Genomic DNA, 23,042 nt, shown 5'->3' on the forward strand with positions numbered 1-23,042 from the left:
GATGTCGAGGCTGATTGTGTTCTTATTTTTTAGCTTTTTCTGTTCGACAGTGAGTAATGACCATTATGACCCTCTTACGTTTCTATTTTGTGGGTCAGAAGCTGGAAAGTTCAGGCCAACCTGTGAAAACTAAAATCTAATCAAATGGCTTCGTTAAGGCAGATCCACAACATTGGTCTTATGCTTATCATATCGATCAAACCCGCCTGGTCGTCTGAGTCTGATATCCACACACATTCTGTTCTCAAGCATCGTGCTCCTCTGTCACCGTACTCATCACCGAATATGTTTTGAATCTGTCTCTCTTTGAAGCAGGGATGTGATAAATTTGCCCATCAATTACACTGTCTGGCTTTGCCGTCTGTGTGTTTTCCTTCGGTATCTGCTTCGGTTAATTACAACAGGACGTTCCACGTCGTCCTTGAGATAGCGAGTTAATAAGAGAGTGCCGTCTGAATCCGTGCCTCGTAATGTCTGCTTTCGTCTCCCCCGACGAAGGCGGAAAAGCGTCTGGAAAGGGGTGTGGCGCAAATAACGGGCAGGCGGGGGAAGCTGGCGGCAGACGCGCTGTGTGGCATTTAGGGAAAGTTTGTTGTGTTTATGTTGACGAGCGAGGCTGTTGAGATTCTTCGGCGTCCTGGTTCATTGATGTTTGAAGAGACGAGATAGTCTTGTTCTTCTATCTCGCGTTATCAGGTGTTATCAGTCCAGCCTCTATTGCCCTGCTGCGTCTGTATCTCTTCACAGAGCCGTTTTTTTGGGAGTCTGGCTCTGCAAGCAACACTCTCGGAAATGTGGAAACATCTTTGGTGTGAGGGAACGACAAGCATTTTCAAATAAATGTAAGAATGTCCGGCTTGCGTCATTGATGATTGCCTTATTGCCAAACAGTTTGCTTCTGTTAAAACATAAGAAATTTGTTTTGCAACAAACTGAAACGAAGACCAAAGATGTTCCAGTTTTGCCAGAAGGGGAGAAACTGGACCGCTGTGGGAGTATAAGGTTCTAGCTACTCAACTATGAATGTATTTTTGCTTTCTTCTTTATGACGCAACATGCATTTTTCAACAGAAAACGTATCTGGACTACAAACATGCCAGTCTGTTTGCGTGAAGCCACAGTGTTGTATATGTACACACAGATCTGGCATTTTCATGCTATAAGCACCGTTGTCAGTTTCGACAGCACACGTCTCTCTGAAATCCCAAAGCATGCCTAGGGCTTCAAAAGACTCAAGTCAACGATGCCTTGGGCGCTAATGCGCACCCATACCGTGAACAGACTCTTTTGCACAGATTACCTAAAACAATCTCAAGGTCTTTTTTTTTTTATTTATCTCTGGTTTAATAGAACTGGATGACGGTGTGTTTTTCCAGGCTCTCCCGAGCCATTTGATCAGAGCGGGATGATTGGTCCGAATGCAGCACCGTCTGAGAGCTCTGAGGTCCTGTGAACCCCATCTTCAGTGAAGATTGCTTGAAAAGCACATTTCTGTCTTTTGTTCAAAGATCTAAAATGTGCAGTGGAGCCAACAAAAAAGTGTGGCAGAATCTGTTTTTGTAGAAAGACCCATTAAAAGGTCGGCCAATTCTCAAAAATGCATCTGATGACCATATAGATTATTCCAGAACTGAATTATGTTCTCTCTCTCTCTCTCTCTCTCTCTCTCTCTCTCTCTCTCTCTCTCTCTCTCTCTCTCTCTACTATTTTTGAGTGAACTCTCAGTATAAAACAAGTTTAAGAGCCAGCATAAAAAAATCATCTATCATTCTAGGACTGGGAAAATCATCTCATTATGCCTTTTTAAAAAAAGACTCACTTTCCTGTACATTTCATTTGATTTTAAAGAATAAAGAGAACAAGCAGCAAAACCAGGATAAAAGCTTTCCATAGCTTCATCTCCAATAGAAGCCCACCTTTTCTTTGTAGCCTTTCGCTTCAATTAACAGTCTCAGTCCCCTCTTTTGTGGCTGTGTTCAGCAGGAAATGTGTGGATCAGGCCCTTGGTTGAAGTGGTTACTCATGCCCCTGCCTTTTACCTCCCATAATAGCCCATCATGTACCTTTGACCCTCTGACAAATCACTTTGCCAAACAAGAAGAAGGTTATGACTCTGGATGACTGCAAATTTACAAGAAATCTCATTCTCTGGCTGAGGACTGAATGTGCTGCGGGGTGAGATGAAAAGTTTTGGTTGGCTTTTATTTTCAGACAAAATGCTGAGTATTCCTAACAATTCATTTTAAAGTAAGAAAGCACTTCTTTAGTTTATACCTAAATGAATAAAATATGATGTCTACAAGGTTTCCCCCAGAAAACTTGTAGACATCAGGTCAGTCATTCATCCGGTGCATGTCGTGTTTTTGAGTTAAAAATGTTTAAAATTGTCAGGAAATTTGAAAATATCACTTGATTAATCATGTGTTATTAAAAGATTGGAAGATTAACACATGAACACCAACTCTAAATACTTAAAAAATGCAAACATTAAAAAAAAAAAAAAACTTTAAATAAATAAGCAACGTTTAGCCTGGTGAGGGCAGAAGTAAAGCCTGGTGGCCCGCCAGGCTTATAGTACACTGGGGGAAACCCTGAGTCTACATATGTTACATTATCCACTGGACAATTTGCATCTCGACACAAAGTATGGGATGTGTGCAGTAAGTGACACCAGCGTCTATACCGTCTATGAAAAGGTTTCCAAATTGAATAAAATGGTGATGACACTGTTTTATAGAGCTTTGACTGAGTCATATTTTATTTAGTACCATGTTTTCCCCTCAAAGGAGAAAGTCTTGGAGAAATCAGCTGGTTAATAAAGGCTCTGCTTCAGGCAGACTGAAGCAGAGCCTCTGTACACTATTTGCAGCGACTTGTCGGCTCCATGTGTCGTGTTTGTACCATACTCTCCTTTATCAGGTGGATTCTTACTCCTTTAGTTGGTCTGCAGTATAAAGACCAAACAAAATGCTACCAATTTTGTTCCAGCTTCAGTTTTGTTCTTAAAGAGGTCTTAGCGCTTCAGTTATTTGTTTGTTTTATTCTTGCTCTCTACACGCCTACTTGTTGTTTCAGAGCCATGTTAGAAAAAAAAAAGCTTCCGCTGTATTCCTATCACATTTTGTAAATTAGTTAAGTTTTCTAAAGTCTACTAGGCCTTTAAACAGAGCCGTGTGTTTTTCTTCAATGAGGCTAATGTGGAGCTGTAGCTGTGCGTCTGTTTCCTATTTGAAAAACATGAAGACAAAAATCTGTTGGCCTCGACTGAAATAAAAACTACAGCTGTCTTATCTTGGGCTTTTTTCCAACAGGATCCCAGGACAAGACGGACAATGTAAACACAGAAATAGTTCAGCAGCCCCAATAAAACCATTGCTTGTGGTCATCTCAGTCACTGGGCCTAAATTACATAGAAAACCTGCTGGGTGACCTGAAGGAAATGGAGCATGAGACAAAACCAAAGATCTCTTGTGAAATGTTTTCTGTAGCAGACTAAAAGCTGTCCTACAGACTGAAGGAAGGTGTTTACCAAATTAACAACAGAGTTGTCGATTATTGTACCATTAGTGATTTTTTTTTTTTGCTAAAAAGAATTAGCAAAACCCGGTTTTATTAATGTGTTGCTCAGTAAACACGTTTTGATTTGACTACATTTTAGCCGCACTGCATATGGTGATTTTTTATTATTTTTACTTTGTTCTCCTGTTCGTTTCTCAACTGTGAGCTTATATCGCTGCCTCTTGTTGTGGGAGCAGGTCCGGTGTTTTAGGATTATGTGAATATTTGCCATCCAGATGGGGTTAGGGTGAATTTCCCACATTTCTTCCTTCGCTGAACAAACAGCGTTCATCTGGTTACGAGCCTCCCTCAAACAGAGAGATAAGACCAGGTAAACGTTCCTGTGTTTAATCAGAGATAGAGATATTTGCAAGCTGCTTGAGGGGATTCGAAGCAGTTTATCACCTTTTCATGTTTTTTTTTTGGGCAATTTGTGAAGCTCTCGTGTAACGTTGGCTCTTATTTCAGGTGTTTATGTTGAATGAAAACTTTTAAATTACATTTTTTTTAAACGTTTTGTATCGACAGCTCAAGCCTCATCAGTGCTATGTTTATGCGTTGCGTGACATATATTGAATTTTATATATTTTGTGCATTTGTGATGTGACTCAACGTACATCCACTGTGATTTTAAAACTGCTTTGAGACTGGGTTCGCCGTCCTCTGTGCCGCCCTGTTGTCGTTGGGTCCTTTGTAATAACTTCTTAACTTGAAACCGGTGGCCAGACCTGAACCCTCTCTCACTCCCAGAGTGTCTCTGACCCAGCCGAGGCGGTTTCTAAATGAATCTGCGCCCCGGGGGGGCTCCCGGTGCGCACAATGAAACAGTATCAGGTAGACACACTGAGAAATGCAGTCAATAATACAGCATTATAGCTTCTCTGTGTGTGTGAATGGAGGTACGGAACTGTGGCCGACGGTGCCAAGTGAAATCATAATAGAGTTTCGGAGGGCCAGACACAGCGTATTATTACACACCGCGGCTCTGCAGAGGCGGCCTGGCCGGTGCAGGTGACCGCGTTTGAAACTGGAGACAGGTGAGGTTAGAAACTATCTACCGATGTGGAGGCCTTCGGGTTTTCCAGCATAGCTTATATGTCCGTATATGCTACACTGCAGAGACATTATAAACTATTCATTCTGGTGTTTTTGTACATATCTAAGGTTTTGCGCTTTGAACCTTGGCTTTCATTTGGGTTGTCTGTTACTACCCAATAGTAAGTCCCGCCCACTCCTCACAACTCTTTGGACTCACTACGGCCCAGTTCTCTGTCTAACAGGTCCGGAAAATCCCCAGAAACTCGGGTCTTACCCTAGCGATAGTTTGTGGAGAATAATCTGTTTAAACTGGGGTCGGAAAGGACTCGTCTAGCTCTGACTACCTTCGATCCAAAAGTTATGACCTTTTACAGTTGAGGAGCAATCCGCTGAGTAGCACTCACAGCGACATAACCCCTACAACCACTCCTGTTAACGGTAGCTCCCTTCCTAAAATAACGGCACTTGTTAACGGCTAGATTAAATTTAGTGACTTAGATTTAAGTCCCAAGGTCATTATTTTAGTTTTGGCTAAAAGCAACCTATAAAACATTCCTACTTTTTCCTCCCAGAATCAAACTTCATAGCTATTTCACAACCATCAAAGAACTTTAAGGTGACTCATTAATTGAATGTCCACAACATCTTTTAGATTTTCTTAAATGCTAATTATTTTATTAGTAAGGCAATTTTGCAAGGGTCAGTACAGCTTAATTCAGTAGCAGAAATAATCAAATAAGTAAAATCAATAATCTAGCCTATCTTTCCCTAATGCTGACACTGAGAACTAAAAAAGGGAAACTTTGAGAGAGACGGACAGAGTTTGGCATTTTGAACCCCAGAACTGGCCTGATGATGAAGAAGGTGTTGCAGCAGCAGGAGGTTCCCAGTACAGGAAGAGTACTGACTTAGAGCGGCAGGTCTCAGGCCTCAGGGTGACTTCCTCATGCGCGTAGCGGTCCTCAGCTTCTTGTCTTGCAGCTCTGTAGCTCCTTTCTACCCGTCTCACGATCTTTCTGGTCCCACGGAAGGAACACACCAGTTCTTCCTCTTTGCCTTTGTTCTTTGCCTTTGTCTTTATCTTCATCTTTGCCTTGGTCTTTTTCTTTGGGGGTCTGAACCCAGCTGATGAGAGAAGTGCGATTTGAAGCCACATGTTGCGGGGCTAACGGGTTGGTCCCCATGTGCAGAACAGTCTTCGGTTCTGTGGCCCCGGCTCTTCTTCAGCTGCAGAGTTCTTTGTCCATCTCCGTCTTGGCTCGAAGCTGCCTGAAGGATCCAACCAACGATTCCTCTGTTGCACCCACCTTATAAAGGGTTTATCCACCTTTTGGTGCGTTTGCATTGGCTGGCTTTGTTGCTGTGCCTGTCTCATTGGCTGACTGCTTGGACAGATGATCTCATCTCCATCACCCTGGAGACCTTATGACCGGATCTCTGTTCTAATGTCCCCAAGTTGCTCAATAGTTCCTCCTACCTCTGTTTCCTGCCCAACCTTTTCTTAGGCAAGTTGAAGTTTAGCAATAAGGCTTTATCTTCTCCGTTCTCCTATCAGTTCCTATTTTTGCCCTGTCCTTCCACCTACCATCTACCTCCTACACAACATCAGTGACCTTTAATTACAGTTACAACATTTTACACCTTTTCAAGTTCAATGTCAAAATCACATTTATAACCTTTTAGTTTATCTGATTCAACATTCATTTATAATGTTATAATAACCATAACTTATTAGTTACTCTTATTATAATCATAATGTGAGTTATTACAGACACTTCTGACAAGAAACCAATAATAATCCATTATTCTAATTATCTGATATCATGTTACAGTTACTTGTTTCACCTTTAAGTACTTCCACAAGTGTAAGAGTAAGTGTAAATATTCTTATAATCAAATCAACATCAACCACTGGTTAAACCAATATTAATTATTGCCATAATTATAAGTCATTATTTTAAGTATTTTACTGTGGGTTTTATCCAATTTCTCAAAATGTTTAGATTTTATTCTTTAAAAACCTTTAATGCTTTAAAATAAGGAATGGTCTGAATTATTTTTAGACTGATGCAAGAAATAAACTTCCGCTTTTCTTCAGGAAACCAGCTTCCTGTTTCATGACTCTCTTTCTGCCTGACTTTGATTTTTTATGATTAAATATAAAAAAGTAGAATTAAAGCAAAGTTTGCAGGACACAATAACAACACACACAACCAGATTCATTTTATTACCGTCTGACTCTACTGTTGGGTCTTGATGTCACCTATGTCATTAATTTTAAGGTAATTTTATTTATTATTACTATTAAACTAAAATCTCCAGCATGGGGAAGTGGGATGAGCTCGACTTTTCTCGACACCCCCTCCGCGAGGTCAGACCTTTCACATGCTGGGAACCCAACATCCTCTTGCAGGTCTGCGTCCTCATCCCCTGGAAAGAGAAGATGGTCGTCTGGGATGTGAAGATCCTCCATCGTCACCAAGGCCACAGCAGTCTGGGATGTGAAGATGCAGATCCTCAGTCGTCACCAAGGCCTCAGCAGCCTGGGATGTGAAGATGCAGATTCTCAGTTGTCACCAAGGGCTCAGCAGTCTGGGATGTGAAGATGCAGATCCTCAGTCATCACCAAGGCCACAGCAGTCTTCAAACTCCACTGCTCTTTGACACCCCCTCCTTGGAGTTTTGATGTCTCTCAGGAAGTGACGAATGTTGAAGAGAACCCAGGTCGCTCTGATCCTTTAACAGTGACAAAAATCCTCAGCTGAATGAAGCGTTGGTTCTTCAGGATGTGGAAGATTCCTTAGGGACAGGTTGATGGGCAAAAAGCCTCAATAAAAAAAAAACAAAACTCTGGGTGTTCAGTAGAGTAAAACAAAAAGCATAAGCAGCATGACGCTTTATCCATAATCATAATCCTTTTCCATCGCTGGGGTCGTTAAAGGGTTACTGGAGTTGTCGGAGGCAACAGGACTCTGTCAGGCAGGACTCTGTGAAGTCCACAGGTTGCTTCCAGGTGTTGGGTGTGATTTCAACACTTTGTTGCAGGATTGATCTTTGTGGTTGTCTATGACGTCACTCCTTCCTCATGACTTCAGTCCCTTTTCCAGTTTAATCCATCCTTTTGTGACAGGAGTTCTTCTTTAGCATAATCCAATTTCTTCAGGGCCCTCCTAGTCCTAAGCCTTGAAGTTGTTCTTTGAATGGCAATCATCCTGTAATAGTAGCCAGTCTAACACAGGATGGCATGATGCTTGATTCTTGCAATGTTCTGGTTCGCTTTAGCTAAGAACTGGCTTGAACACTGACCTCGTGGACCCCTTTCTTCATAAGTAATACTTTTTTACATTGCAGTACTTGCTTCACAAAATTCATTCCATTGAATTTCAACTTGATCACCATGACTACAGGCCGATCTTGATCTTTAATCCAAACTTTCTGTCCTGTTTTCAATGACACTGTAAACTGCAACTTCCCCTTTCCCTCTCTGGGCAAAAAGGAGAAGTGCCTTCGCCTTCCGGCTTTCTGTGACGTGAACGGAGTTCCTCTGCAGGGGAAGACCTGCTCTTTTTCAGCTGTCACTGTTACACCATGTCCATCAGCACCAAGAGGTACTCCTCACCTCTCTTTTCTGTTATCCATGGGGCCTGCTACATCCATGCAGATTGAACCCCCGGGTAATGTGCTCTTGATGAACAACCCTTCCAACCGCTGCCCTCGGCGGCCTGCGTTGTATTGTCCACATACCTCACAGCCCCGTAGCACGCGTTGGACTTGTTTCACTGGGATCCAAAGCTCATGCTCATCCAGCTCCTTACGGGTGGGTCGTACGCCTGCATGTCCAAGGGCTTCATGCACGCTCCGCACGACCTCATCCACGTACTCTTCTGGGACCTCCCGTCCTCTGGGAGTATTGTCCCACTTCTCGGCTCCGACAAAGACAATTTTTCTCTGTTGGACATAACAGTCCACTTCGTCATTTCCACGCCAATGAGCTCCCTCATGCGTGTGCTCAGATGCTCGACCTTGAGCTCCAGATGCATTTCACCACTTCCTTGTGAAATTACTTACATCTTCTGGACGTACGACCTTGCGTCGTACTCCTCGGTCTCTTTGTCTCCGAGTCGCCTATCCCCCAAAGCCTCTCAGGGTACCTTAGAGCAGGGATGGGTCTAGGCTAGGTTGGCTACTGGCTTCCCTTCTTGATGCAGCTGTTCATCTTAAGCGGAAGCTTTTCCCTCGCCTGCACGCTGTACAGTTACTGCAAGGGTCGCGGCTGATAAGCCTCATCAGTCGCTCCCAACTCTATTTCCTAAGAGCTGGTCTCCCAAGTGAGCTATTCAGACCCTCTCGTCTGTTTTTACTGACTTGGTCAAAGTAAGGCCCTCCTACTCATTAGGGTCGGGCCCACCCAGGGACGCCATGTCTGTTACTACCCAATAGTAAGTCCCGCCCACTCCTCACAACTCTTTGGACTCACTACGGCCCAGTTCTCTGTCTAACAGGTCCGGAAAATCCCCAGAAACTCGGGTCTTACCCTAGCGATAGTTTGTGGAGAATAATCTGTTTAAACTGGGGTCGGAAAGGACTCGTCTAGCTCTGACTACCTTCGATCCAAAAGTTATGACCTTTTACAGTTGAGGAGCAATCCGCTGAGTAGCACTCACAGCGACATAACCCTACAACCACTCCTGTTAACGGTAGCTCCCTTCCTAAAATAACGGCACTTGTTAACGGCTAGATTAAATTTAGTGACTTAGATTTAAGTCCCAAGGTCATTATTTTAGTTTTGGCTAAAAGCAACCTATAAAACATTCCTACTTTTTCCTCCCAGAATCAAACTTCATAGCTATTTCACAACCATCAAAGAACTTTAAGGTGACTCATTAATTGAATGTCCACAACATCTTTTAGATTTTCTTAAATGCTAATTATTTTATTAGTAAGGCAATTTTGCAAGGGTCAGTACAGCTTAATTCAGTAGCAGAAATAATCAAATAAGTAAAATCAATAATCTAGCCTATCTTTCCCTAATGCTGACACTGAGAACTAAAAAGGGAAACTTTGAGAGAGACGGACAGAGTTTGGCATTTTGAACCCCAGAACTGGCCTGATGATGAAGAAGGTGTTGCAGCAGCAGGAGGTTCCCAGTACAGGAAGAGTACTGACTTAGAGCGGCAGGTCTCAGGCCTCAGGGTGACTTCCTCATGCGCGTAGCGGTCCTCAGCTTCTTGTCTTGCAGCTCTGTAGCTCCTTTCTACCCGTCTCACGATCTTTCTGGTCCCACGGAAGGAACACACCAGTTCTTCCTCTTTGCCTTTGTTCTTTGCCTTTGTCTTTATCTTCATCTTTGCCTTGGTCTTTTTCTTTGGGGGTCTGAACCCAGCTGATGAGAGAAGTGCGATTTGAAGCCACATGTTGCGGGGCTAACGGGTTGGTCCCCATGTGCAGAACAGTCTTCGGTTCTGTGGCCCCGGCTCTTCTTCAGCTGCAGAGTTCTTTGTCCATCTCCGTCTTGGCTCGAAGCTGCCTGAAGGATCCAACCAACGATTCCTCTGTTGCACCCACCTTATAAAGGGTTTATCCACCTTTTGGTGCGTTTGCATTGGCTGGCTTTGTTGCTGTGCCTGTCTCATTGGCTGACTGCTTGGACAGATGATCTCATCTCCATCACCCTGGAGACCTTATGACCGGATCTCTGTTCTAATGTCCCCAAGTTGCTCAATAGTTCCTCCTACCTCTGTTTCCTGCCCAACCTTTTCTTAGGCAAGTTGAAGTTTAGCAATAAGGCTTTATCTTCTCCGTTCTCCTATCAGTTCCTATTTTTGCCCTGTCCTTCCACCTACCATCTACCTCCTACACAACATCAGTGACCTTTAATTACAGTTACAACATTTTACACCTTTTCAAGTTCAATGTCAAAATCACATTTATAACCTTTTAGTTTATCTGATTCAACATTCATTTATAATGTTATAATAACCATAACTTATTAGTTACTCTTATTATAATCATAATGTGAGTTATTACAGACACTTCTGACAAGAAACCAATAATAATCCATTATTCTAATTATCTGATATCATGTTACAGTTACTTGTTTCACCTTTAAGTACTTCCACAAGTGTAAGAGTAAGTGTAAATATTCTTATAATCAAATCAACATCAACCACTGGTTAAACCAATATTAATTATTGCCATAATTATAAGTCATTATTTTAAGTATTTTACTGTGGGTTTTATCCAATTTCTCAAAATGTTTAGATTTTATTCTTTAAAAACCTTTAATGCTTTAAAATAAGGAATGGTCTGAATTATTTTTAGACTGATGCAAGAAATAAACTTCCGCTTTTCTTCAGGAAACCAGCTTCCTGTTTCATGACTCTCTTTCTGCCTGACTTTGATTTTTTATGATTAAATATAAAAAAGTAGAATTAAAGCAAAGTTTGCAGGACACAATAACAACACACACAACCAGATTCATTTTATTACCGTCTGACTCTACTGTTGGGTCTTGATGTCACCTATGTCATTAATTTTAAGGTAATTTTATTTATTATTACTATTAAACTAAAATCTCCAGCATGGGGAAGTGGGATGAGCTCGACTTTTCTCGACAGGGTTTCATCTTCAAATATTGATATAAGGGAACATGTGATGTGTTGGTTTTCCACAACCAGTCCTGGCTTTGTACAACAAAGGCATTTTGTGGGGTGAGTTTGGGGTGCGTACGCATCGGTATAGTCGAGGAAAAGACGGTGTGTTGTTTGGGAGCCTCAGAATCTCACTCCAGAGTCAACTCCTCCTCGAGTCTGAAACCTGAAACCGTGTTTCTCAACTGGAGAAGGTGAACTGAATAAAAGTAGAGATCACTCTGGGGTTGCAGACCCAAGTTTGACTCACATCCTCATTCCTTTGCCCCTTCCTGTTGGACCGATTTCAAATAAAGGCCACTAATGCCGAAGAAATTCCTAAGAATAAAAGTGGAGGAGTTTTTGAGGACTCATGTCTACAACCAGCGGTGGAGAGAATCGGGAGATGGACAGACGATTTTATGTTCCAACTTCGTTCCTAGCCTCATCTATGGTCATGAAAAAGTGACTGAAGGAATGAAATCATGGATACAAGCTGCCGAAATGAGCTCTGGCCGAGCTCTGCCATAAAACTAGGATGAGAAGCTCACGGTGGGAACCTCAGAGTAGAGTGGATTAAGATGATGGAGGGAATCTCTGAATATCCCACTGGGAGGGGAAAAAAACCCTGGACCAAACCCAGAAGTTATAATTTCTCGCCTGGGAAGACCTCGGGATGCCTTGGAGTAAACTACAGAGTGTCGCTGGAGAGAAGGATCTCCGGATTCGCCACCAGGACCAGTGAAGCCTGCGACCTGGTGACAGGAAACATGAAACAGAATGAGCAGGACGGACAGAGAGGAGACATTTTAGCTTTGTTACTGCATTCGTTAAGTGAGAAAAAGAATCATCCTGGGAAAGGTCCTGAAAATATCAACTTTATTTCAACACCAATTAACACAGAAACTCACAGCTAGAAGTGTTTTTGCACGTTGTTGACTCTATCTGACCTATTCCGTGTGATTCTAGCAGCTCAAAGACTCCTCTATATGAAAAGTGCTGTTGTTTTGCCCCAGACTGATCTTTCATACTGATCAGCCGCACTAAATCATCCCCCGGCTGATGGAGTAGCTTTATACTATTAGGCTAATTTGAGAGCAAATTATATAACGCAATGACATGGTTAAACAAGTCAAGGGCACATTTTATTAATTTAATGGAACAAATTGCTAATTAGTGCTCTCTGACAATTAATTCAAGGATACAAATTGCTAAATTATGTACACAAGTGATAAAAAAAAAAAATCCTTGCCAGAAACAGGCCTTGTTTACTTATCTGTTGCTGCTTTTCAACCTTATTGCGTTGTTTAAAATCTATATATTTTTAATATTGCTACACTTTATAGACTCTCAGTACATTAACCGAGAGACGTTTCCTTCCAAAGAATCTTGATTATTTGTTAATGAAATCCACTTTAAAACTTGGCATTTCGACAGAATGAAGCTGTTTGATATTATTTCTGATGCTAAAATTAGCTTCTTTTTTTCATTGCAACATAATTGTTTTTGTGGTTGTTAACAAATATCATGTAAAACTACAAGTATTTACTTTTACTGAATTGACTCAGTCAACTTTTTCTGTGCTTTCTCATTTTTACTCAGTATTTTGTTTGTTTTTATTCTGTATCTGTTGTGGCCATTTACGTAGATTTTTTGGTAAATCCTAAGTTTTATCAGTGTAGTTTTTCTTTAATTCATAATTTGTTAGATTAGAACCAAAATCTGTATTTTTTTAAATATTTGTAATTGTTTAGATTACTTTGATAACTTTTAGACCCTCCCATTAATTGTAGTAATTAAGTGTGGTGGAGGTCTTTGTAATGACTGAATGTTTTTATAAAACGATTTTTTTTTTTTGAACTGGAAATATCAGATTAAGTTGACTTTCATTTTCAACTAAGTTGTAAGAGATTTTTAGTTACTGTTCTGTCTATATTTTTGCAAAAAAAAAAGAAATAAAGTATATAGTATATTTCGGAAGTTTGTGCAAGAACTAAACCACCTGTCGCCACCTGCGGCCTTTACTGGAAAATTGTTGATTTTGAAACTCAGTGTCTTTATTCTCGTCGCAGCTAGTTGATTATCCTACACCTATCGTCTCCCAGACACCAACAATCGTTTGGGCTCAACAAATTTTGATTACGCCGCTCAGCTAAGTTTCATACGAGACACAACATTTCATCTCATCATCCTGAGTCGCTCTGTATTGTTCCAACCAGCCGTTGCCTCTCCAGTCTGAGGTCAGCCAGCTCTAATTCCTTTAGACGATCCTTTCTTTGTCTGTTTCGGCTTCTCCTAAGGGCTATTAGAGGAACCCAGAGAGGGCTGATTGCCCTGACCCGTCCAGGACCCTCTCCCGTCATAAAAGAAGAAAATAGACTCACTGTCTCACCATCTTCACCTCTTGTTTCACTGTCCCCCCCCCCCTTAAACGGACTTCATGTCCTGCCCAGTTCCTTTACGACGCTCACGGACATTGCTCCTACATATCTTCCCCCAACAAAGGTTGGCATTAAGGAGATTAGTGGGGTCGGGCTGTTGAGGTCAATTCGACATGGTTAATGTGGCTTCGGCTGAACCACACCATCCCCAAGGGCGAGAGTAGGGGAGTCTGAACGGGACGGGAATGCGCTTCTGCCCATCTGCGCTTATCTCAGTGTACGCTGGGTGCGATTTAACGGAGACACATTAACATCCATGCACTTTATTTCCCTTCTTCACCGGCTCCTTTCTGCAGAGGTCGGATGAAACGAGATGTGTGAAATGAGCTCTCGCTGATGTTCTCTCCCGGGTTGGAGGCATCGATCGCCGTTTTAGTTTGGGGAAGGAAGCAGGTGCTATTACCTCCTGCTATAATTCATTTTATTTTTGCACCAAGACTGAGAATTCCTGGGAGCTTTTTAGAGCAGGAGGCATTACTATTTGTGCGCAATGAAAAGCTCATGATTAGCGTTGGGAGGTTCGCGGCGGCCTGTGTGCGAGCGCGCCATTTTTCATGCACTTAGAGCTCCGGAGGGGCTCCATTTAAAAAAAACACTGCTAATAAAGACGCTTAGGAATGACGTATAATCACTTCTAACAAATTGAAGGAAAGGGGAGATTCATCCTGTGGGAGCTACGCTTTTGAGATCACCAATTACACGTCCTACTATGTGTTATCTGGGAGTGACAAATTCATCTAAAAGCATCACGCTAGTCTTTTTATCCCCTTCACTCCCCGGCTTCCGGTCACGCAGACTCCTTTCCACGCGTCGCATAAAAGTCGCATATAGCCGCTCCCCAATGGACCAGAAGCAATTTAATCACTGTCGTAACAGAGTCTGATGAGATTGGGCTCAGGGAGTCGGCGCTGATTTGTAATTAGAGGCGACCTCCTTACAAGACGGGCGAGTACAGCGTGTATGGTCTCTGGAAGCTCCTGGTCTATTAATGTCCGCTCTGCCAAAGGAGGAAGAGGAAGGTAAACTCCTGAAAGTTAAATTCGGCTTCCCTTTTCTTCTTTTCAAAATGTTGAAGTTTTTGTAGGAGCTGCAGAGTGCCACAGTTAGCAGCACTGTTACCTAGCAACAAGAAGGTCCCAGGTTCGATTTCTGACCCGAGGTCTGGCCCAACACCTCAAAAACATGCAGCTTCTGTTAGTAAGCCAGTCCAAGTTCAGGTCACCAAAGTGACCTTGAAAGGTGTAGAACTTCCTGAAGTTATTGATGATTTACTTTAGTTATACATAATCTACATTTCTAATTTCCTATTGCAAAAAAAAAGTAAATCTGATATCTCATAGTTTTGTTTAGATTATCATTTAGGTGAACATTTTAGTCATTTTATTTGGGCTTTTAACATTACAGTGAACACATTCGCAACAAACTAGCTTATTAAAGGATCAAAGGGCTTTTTGTGACTTCAACGGCCTCATACAACTTTTAATTGAAGTGTGGCGAAGTTCACTGCCAATCAGAACTTCGTTTTATGATGCGACAAACGGACAACAAAATGTGAATAACGGACGATCTTTATCCAACTAAATGTTTTATAAAAGTTGCTGAAACGTTTTCTACGAAAGATAAGCAAGTGAAGAACATATTTAAGAATTTTCTATTGCTAATCTCAGAAACACGGCTTAAGTTTTCTCTGGACTTTAAAGCAAGTTCTGATTTGGCGTATAAATGCATATAAACTCACTCCGGTGAGTTTATATGCTCCTCTACTCGACGTAGAGGAGTCGAGTTTATTTCAGGACTCGAAATAAACTCGAGTCCTGAGTTTATTTCTCAGGACTCGACTCCTCTACGTCTGTTTTCACGGTCTGAAACCCTTCGCTTCACTTCCTGTCGCCGTGTTGCATCATCAAGCAGACCTCCGCTCGGCGCTTCCTTTGGAGCCGAAATGCACTCAACCCGGCTCCCCTGCCGCTGCACTTCAAGCTTGTCGCTCTGTTGCCATAGTTACGCTTTTATCTCTGGGAGAGACTTGCGCGGGAACAGTTGAGACTTACGGACTGCCATCTGGATTGTTACATATTCTTTTAACGGCGTTTTACTTTATTTATCTGGGCTGAGCTTTTCCAAAAATACCTTTTGACTTCAAGGCGCTGTGCACTTTGTGTTGCGAGCTGCAGAGAGAGAAGAGACCGGGGTTCATTCTTTGTGCGGCTCTGGGTTGTTTACAGCAAACTGTTTCCAGGGACGCATCAATGCAGCGCACCTCAACAGAAGCTGTTCTGCCTGGAGCTTTCTTTAGCGGCGTGAGGCTCGAAATGAGTTTCTGCCGTAAGTTCTCAGTGCACACATCCACAGGGGAGAATTGCACGATTTACATTTCAAAATGCTCTGTCTTATTAGAATAATGAAGCCGGAGCACTTTAGGAATGTGATAATCAATTTCTATTCCGCGTTTAAAGCACTTGGCAATCTGAGTATTTTACTGTACGAGAGCCAGACGGAGAGAGTCTATTACTCAGCTCTTTTTTCTTTTTTTTTTTTTTAAACTATGTTAAGAGGATTCCTAATAGATGAAACCATTTTGTTTAAGTTCCACACTGTGCATCATGTACCAAGTTTTTATCTTGAAATTTAACTCAGTATTACAAGAACAAAGTCGTAATATTACCAGAGTAAAGTTTATTTAGTTTAGACTTTCTTAAAATACCACAACTTTATTCTCATAATTTCAACTTTATTCTCAAAATTTCGACCTTATTCTTGTAATTTAATGACTTAATTTTTTTATATTTTCTTAGCGTGACAATAATAATGTGTGGTACAATCAGATCTTAACTTTTGAAAACACATTTTAACCAAACAGGACAAAAGGCAACAATTTAGTAATAAGGACTGCAGTCAAAGTATTTAACACATACACAATATATAGAGTACAAACAATGTATACAATCTACATTTTCACTTAGAATCTGTAATTCACCCTCCAATAAGTGCAATAAAAACAAATAGATATTATCTCTTCTCCTCTCTGGGGTCATAATTTCTATGCCTGATCAGTGAAGGTTAAATAAATCCCATCTTGTTCCCGTGTTTTGTTGGTGCAGTGTTTGTACTTTTCCTCCATAAATCCTGAGCTCTGGGATCGATGCAGCTTGCTCATAAGTTCTCGGCACACACACAGTTCCTTTCTTCGACTCGCTGTGTCTGACTGAGTGACTACCAGAGGCTCTGCGAGTCTTTTACCGTAGAACCTGCATGTCAGTGTTTGTTGAGACAACTTTGTCAGCAGCCGGCGTACCCGGTGTACCGCTTCCTCACCGACAACAAACTACTGACGATTCTCGACACAGTGGGACGGGAAATTGGATGGCCCCTATTAAGGCCTCTTTGCCGCGGCTTTAAGTAGCCGTTCCTCCCTCATGCACACTCTGTTCGCAGAGGAAAGGAGCAAAGTCGCTCTCAGGAGTCGGTGTTGGCACCCAGCACGCATCAGTTCTGCCCGCACGCTGTGACCCAGCGTGGAGCGTGACCAGCTGTCCGTGGCTGGGCCCTGCCAGTTTTTCCAGAGTGGAGATTCGTGTGCAGCCGAGTTCACTTGGACGCCCGACATCCGGGCTCTAACCGCGTCTAGCCACTGAGGGACTCGTGGGTTAAAGCCAGAATGAACCATTTTCTGAGCTAAAAGTTAATTTTAGTCCATCATCTGAAGTAAAAACAGCTTTGAACAGTCGTCAAGTCTTTGATTTTTTTTAGGACTAATGCTTCGACAATTAACATTAAAGCTCGACGTGTTTTAAGCACGTCCAGCGAGAGTCACTGTCTGGACATGAATGATAAAAGATTTATTTATTTTTTGTTAAACTTTTACATCACAACAGAGAAGTTTTTAGTGTAGAAAGATACCAGTGACGTTGAACTGAAGCTGCACAAACAAAACCTGAACTCACGTTTGGAAAATGAAGTTTGCTTACGCAGCTGTGGTGAATGTATGGCAAGCCATTGCGTCATATATTCTAGAGATTTGCAGCGCCTAATAGACTCTAATGATCCAGTAAAAGACTCGACGTGCGAATTAATATTTCCATTAGGCCCAAAGTAAACTTCACAAGGTTCTTAATTAGACTTCACCTTGTCTTTAGAGGAAAGTAAACATTTTATTTGTCAAAGGAGAAATTTGTCAGACTTTCATTAGCTGTTAAATGAGGCCAAATTATTAAGGCAAACAGATTTTTTTCTGCTTGACAATAAATTTGATTAGATTTTTTTCTATATCAAGTGAGTAAGCATTATGGAAATATTTTGCTGGGAATAATTTTTATTTTTTATGGTATTCAGAAATATATATACATTTCTTTGATAGTTAGAACAATGACCTTTTTAATTTAACGAACAAACATTTTGGGCATCTTTTCTTAAGCTATTCACAATTACTTGTTGAATTTGAAACCATCTTTTCAATGAAAACTATCTATATTTGGGCTGTGGGAGATTCACTCAGGGCCAAGTTTATTTCCTTTATCATCATCTGAAAACTGCAATAACTATTTACTCTGATTATCTCCGAGTGATGTGAGAATCTGTTAGATCTGAAACGTTTAAATGTGACAGAAGAGAGAAAAAAAAGGGAGGAAATACTTTTCGTCACAGGCAAAACACAGAGCTCTTATCGAGTGGAAATAAAGATACAAACAAGACCAGCATTGATGTAAAATAAACAGCCCAGAACGTCAGACTGCTGCTCTAAGCAGGGATGAGGGTTGGAAATGCAGTTCCTCATCCTCATAGTCTGTTTGGGTAAAACACACTTTAGTCATGCTGGGTCTTTCACATCATTGCATGCAAAGTAAGTGGCTTACTTTAACAAAGAAGTACATGGATAAAGTGAAAAAAATGTTGACAATAAAAGGGGGGAAGGTATTTCAGGGTCTAAACACCGAATCTGCTGACAAAATAAGATACAAGCCTCAAAGTAAAAGAAAAAAAAAAAGCTTTAAAGTTTTCGTCAATGAATCCTGCTAAGGGCAAAATCTGAATGTGAAATGCAAATCCACTTAATAAAAGTTGACACTCTATTGTATCAGAAACAATTCCTTCTTGTTGATTAAGGATGTAGGAAGGAAAACCTTTCCTACTTGTTAGGTGAAAAGGAACAGTGTATGACCAGCACTTTCCCATTCAGCTAACGCTATTATAGTAGCTAACGGTGAAGGCATTAAAAGTTACACTTTCAAAACTGCTGAAGTTTTCCTTCACTGTGTCTCTGTGACATGAAGTGATGTTAATGGGGGAGTGCTGAAGAGGAGAGAGTTTTCTCCAGCTGGATGAAGGGTCAGCTGGAGGAACTTCACTTTTTCTTGCTTAACTTCTTGTAAACCTTTCACAACCATCATGGTGTGGAAACTGAAGCAGCTCTTTACAAGACCTTTTTCACAAAAATGTTTTGCCATGAACTCACAAAGATACACGGAGGCAGCAAACGTAGGAATTATTATTGTGGTTTTGCTGAAATGCCACGAAAATCTCTGACCGCCTGGTGAAGAGGAGATTCATGTTCTTTGGTTTACACTGATATTTCATTGGATCGAATTGGCCTGAAGTGGAATTAAAATCATAATAAATAGGAAAAGGGTGGAATTAAAAAAATCTCCAAAGGTAATTATTTTAAAATATGCACTATTGCTGAATGTTGATGATATGAATGGAAAATACTGAGCTAATGTGAAAAGGAAATGGTAAAAAAAAAAGAAGCGGTTTAGTCAGCAAATGGACATACTGTAGAGCTTGAGTGAAAATAAATAAATAAAAACTTTATGGACAACATTTTATCGTCTTACAATAATAAAAGTGACAATAAGAACTATTTTTATTTTTCAGGTAACTGCGCTTGACAAACATCCATTTGTAATACGCTTCTTTACAAACAGGTATAAAGAAGTGTAACAGAGTAACTTTATTTACTCATATTTGTAAATTTATGTTTACATTTCAGAATAGCAATTGAACAAAGTGTTGGGGGAAAAAATGGCAAAATTAACAACCTCGACAACACGGCCAGCTGTAGGTGGTTTTAAAAATCCTTAATTTATCCTGATAACAAATCATGATAAGAAATTTACCACAATAAACGATAAACGATGATGCGACAAATGCAACATGAAAGAGTCGCTTCTGGTTCAGAAACCTTTCACCAGTAGCTGGGAGTCGATGCCTCCCGTTCGCCGTGACGACATTCACCTCGTGCGTTCGCCTAATTAGCTAGTCGCTACCATAAGTGGGATAATTTATTGCGTTCCAATATGGTTGATTTGCAACTCAACCCGGCTAATAATTGGTTATTGATTGAAGCATTAGTGAGGAAAACACAACACGGGGGTTGTAACCGAGTCAAAGTGCTCCGGAAAGTTGACGCTGTGGGTTTTTAATCTGCTTTAATGACATTACACCTCGCTAAGCTAACAGTGTGAGGAGCACGGGGTGGAAGATGATGAACTGCTGGTCTCAGCTCAGCACTGCAGACTCATAAGTTATGACTGGAAGAGATTACATTTAGTTAGAAAGTAAAAGAGTGCCTGAGAGTGCGTGTGTGTGTGTGTGTGTGTGTGCGTGTGTGCGTGCGTGTGGGTGTGTGTGTGCGTGTGTGTGTGTGTGTGTGTGTGTGTTTCGAGCTGTGGTCGTTTTCTTGTAGCTCTGCTGGCATAATATTTGAATACTGGAGTGAAAGAATTATGGAAAGTCATTTCATGTAGTGAGATGTATCACTTGCCGTAAAAACGTCGGGTGTAGACAGAAATCAAAGATGTTGAAACATTTTCTTTTCCTTTTTTTCTCAGCTCACTTCAAAGGAGAATTCCACATCAGCTTGATTTTGCATCATTAACTCTCACTGACTAGTCCCACTCGATTTCATGCTCCTAACCAGACATTAAATAAACTTTCGGAGTTTAATTGCAAGCGTGATTAATTGTCCCGAGGTCAGGGGTCAGGCACCTCTTTGATCGGACTCGTTTGCTTCCTGAGCACTTTTTTGATTCTTTGTCCTTCATAGACTCTTTACCTTGAGTTCTCCCGCTTTCATTTTCATTTTTCGGTATTTAGTCTATTCAGCCCTTTTATCTCCTCTTGCCAGCTACCCTCTCGTTATCTGGCTTCCATTTTCATTCATCCTTCAGTGATTCGCCCCCAACCCCCAAAAAAAGTGTATACCTTTACATCTCTTTCTCTCTCTTTTTTTTATTCGCTGTCTGTTCTTTCCCCGTGCCGCATTCAGAGCCGAGACCCCCGAGGAACCGAAAGTTGGAGGGCGGAAATCATTTTTGAAGCGACAAAGAGAGCCGGGTTTCTTTTGAAGCCAGGTGTGAGAATGTTGCATCGCGCGGTGCTGACGTCGTCTCCTCTCTCCTCCAGCTTTTTCCCAGAGGCCCACCTTGGCAGTTAGAGGAGAGGTCATCACCATGACAGCGTCCTCACAGGACTCCAACCCCTCGTTTCTGGCTGGCCTCTTCCTCCTCCACCTCCTCCTCCTCTTCCCAGCTGTTTGCACGCAGAACTCGGCGGTCCAGACGAGCCCGACCGCGCCTCTGTTCGACCCGCTCACCCAGCCTGAGTGCACAAAGAAAGAACATCCAAAGGTTTCCATCCAAGGTCTGACGTCATCCAAACTGATTTTTTTTGTATATGCTTTTACGTAAAGTTAAAATAACTTGTTGCAAGCTAAAACTTAAGTTATTTAGGAGAACAGTCTCTGCATTAGTTAGAATCCTGGATAAAGACGTCGAAACAGCCTTAAAACTTGTAGTTTTGACTAATAAGGTCTTCGTAAAATCTAACCTTTTAACAAATGGACACAAATTAATCTGTGTCCATTTGTTTAGTTGAGGGGGGAAAATGCCACATAAAAACACATTTTTAAACAATCACAGAAAGATTCAAGAAACGTAGGAATCCATAAACTTTTGTTTTTGGTTGGAGTTTAAATGACAGAGTCCAAATTTGGCAGGACGATGACCCACGTTTATGTTGCTCACTGTTAGGACTTCATCAGAAAGTGGCATCTTAGTGGCCATTAAGTCTCAATAAAAATTGTTATCTACTTGTAAACTTATATGTTAGTGTGTCATACCTTAAAAATAATTTGTTTTTTGTCCTATCATCATAAGATAGTAGAAGTAGAGCTTGATAAAATGTTCTGAGGCCTTACATTTGTGCTTTGTCAATGTTTAACAAACATGTATTAAAAGCGCTTCATTCCCACTGTGTCGTCACAGAGTAGTGAGGACGCAAATGTGGCAGAGTTAAAGAAGAAAGTGCTTTTAAATACATTTTAAAAAAATACTTAAAGCCTATAAAACATGAAACAGAAGGAGAAACTTGAAACAGAAAGCATAGGAAACAGCAGACTTTACCATGAAGAACCGGGGCAGCAGGGAAATGCATGACAAAGATCTGACAAGAAGTTAAAGAAACACCTGGCTTTTAGCTTCTGGTGAGGAGAAATTACTAACTGACACAAAAATGAACAGAAACAGTTTAGATAAGAAACTAAAGGAGAAGCTGTCAATAAATCTAAACAAGTAAACAAACAGGATGCTAAACGAATTCAAAAGGCATGAAGTAGGCCAGGCGTGTCCAAAATATTTCCCCAGGATCTGCTTTGTTCCAAGAAAATACTGCATGTTTAATTGACAAAAATGAATTATTTACAGTAAAATTATTTTGTGATTTTTATTTTTTTGTTTTACTTTGCATATTTTGACGATTGGAAACCACTGCTGTGAGCAGTGAGTCTGAGGTGACATTTTCAACCAAACTGACCTACTTTAGTGTCCAAAACATAAGGCATAAGATTTATAATTGTCAGTATGTTGGTAGAACATAACACAATAGCAGTGATGTCATTTATTATTATTATTATTATTATTATTATTATTATTATTGTATAAAAAGCACAAAAATAAATACCAAAAGCATAAAAAATTAACTCAATACACCTGTTGTATTGAATGCAACAGTGAGCATATAAAGTGTGCGAGAAGTGCAAAAAAGTCTCTAAACAAACACACATACACGCATGCACACAGACACACACACACACATACACGCACACACACACACACACACATCCATACACACACACACATGTGGTTTTAATGGATTTCTTGCGTCCATTTGTCAGATTTCTTCAGTGAAAATCTGCCTTGTTGCTTTTTTTAAATCCTGCAAACAGAAAATACATAAAAATGGCTTTTTGGTGACTTCAACAACTGGATAGGGCGGAAGAAAGTGATTTTTGGTTTTAGCAATAAATGGTCAAGAAATAGTAGCTATTTTGCTGGAACATTTTATTTTTGTTCATTTTGCTTTAAAGTGGCCTTAAAGTGTC

General features: G+C 41.0%; 1 protein-coding gene and 1 long non-coding RNA gene across 8 annotated transcripts in view; one reads left to right on the forward strand and one right to left on the reverse strand.

Annotated features, from left to right (window-relative positions):
• sema5ba (sema domain, seven thrombospondin repeats (type 1 and type 1-like), transmembrane domain (TM) and short cytoplasmic domain, (semaphorin) 5Ba) overlaps window positions 1-23,042 on the forward strand; it is a 221,888-nt gene that overhangs the window by 66,883 nt on the left and 131,963 nt on the right. For 3 of the 7 annotated variants that reach the window (XM_081600568.1, XM_081600572.1, XM_081600576.1), the window contains one exon: window positions 21,068-21,304. In XM_081600568.1, the coding sequence (XP_081456694.1) occupies window positions 21,115-21,304 (190 nt within the window). In that variant the 5' untranslated portion in view covers window positions 21,068-21,114. Of the gene's footprint in view, window positions 1-15,715; window positions 15,992-21,067; window positions 21,305-23,042 lie in introns of those variants that run through there. The other 4 variants (XM_081600564.1, XM_081600563.1, XM_081600581.1 and 1 more) reach the window with 4 other exon arrangements.
• On the reverse strand, window positions 6,206-11,218 carry LOC145549100 (uncharacterized). The gene is made up of 2 exons (XR_014085053.1): window positions 7,223-11,218; window positions 6,206-7,188 (listed from the first exon to the last, which is right to left on the reverse strand). It is a non-coding gene; the product is annotated as an uncharacterized LOC145549100 (long non-coding RNA).

This window comes from Poecilia reticulata, chromosome 2 (assembly GCF_904066995.2).
Source record: "Poecilia reticulata chromosome 2, P_reticulata-male-v2, whole genome shotgun sequence".
Classification (NCBI taxonomy): Eukaryota; Metazoa; Chordata; class Actinopteri; order Cyprinodontiformes; family Poeciliidae; genus Poecilia; species Poecilia reticulata.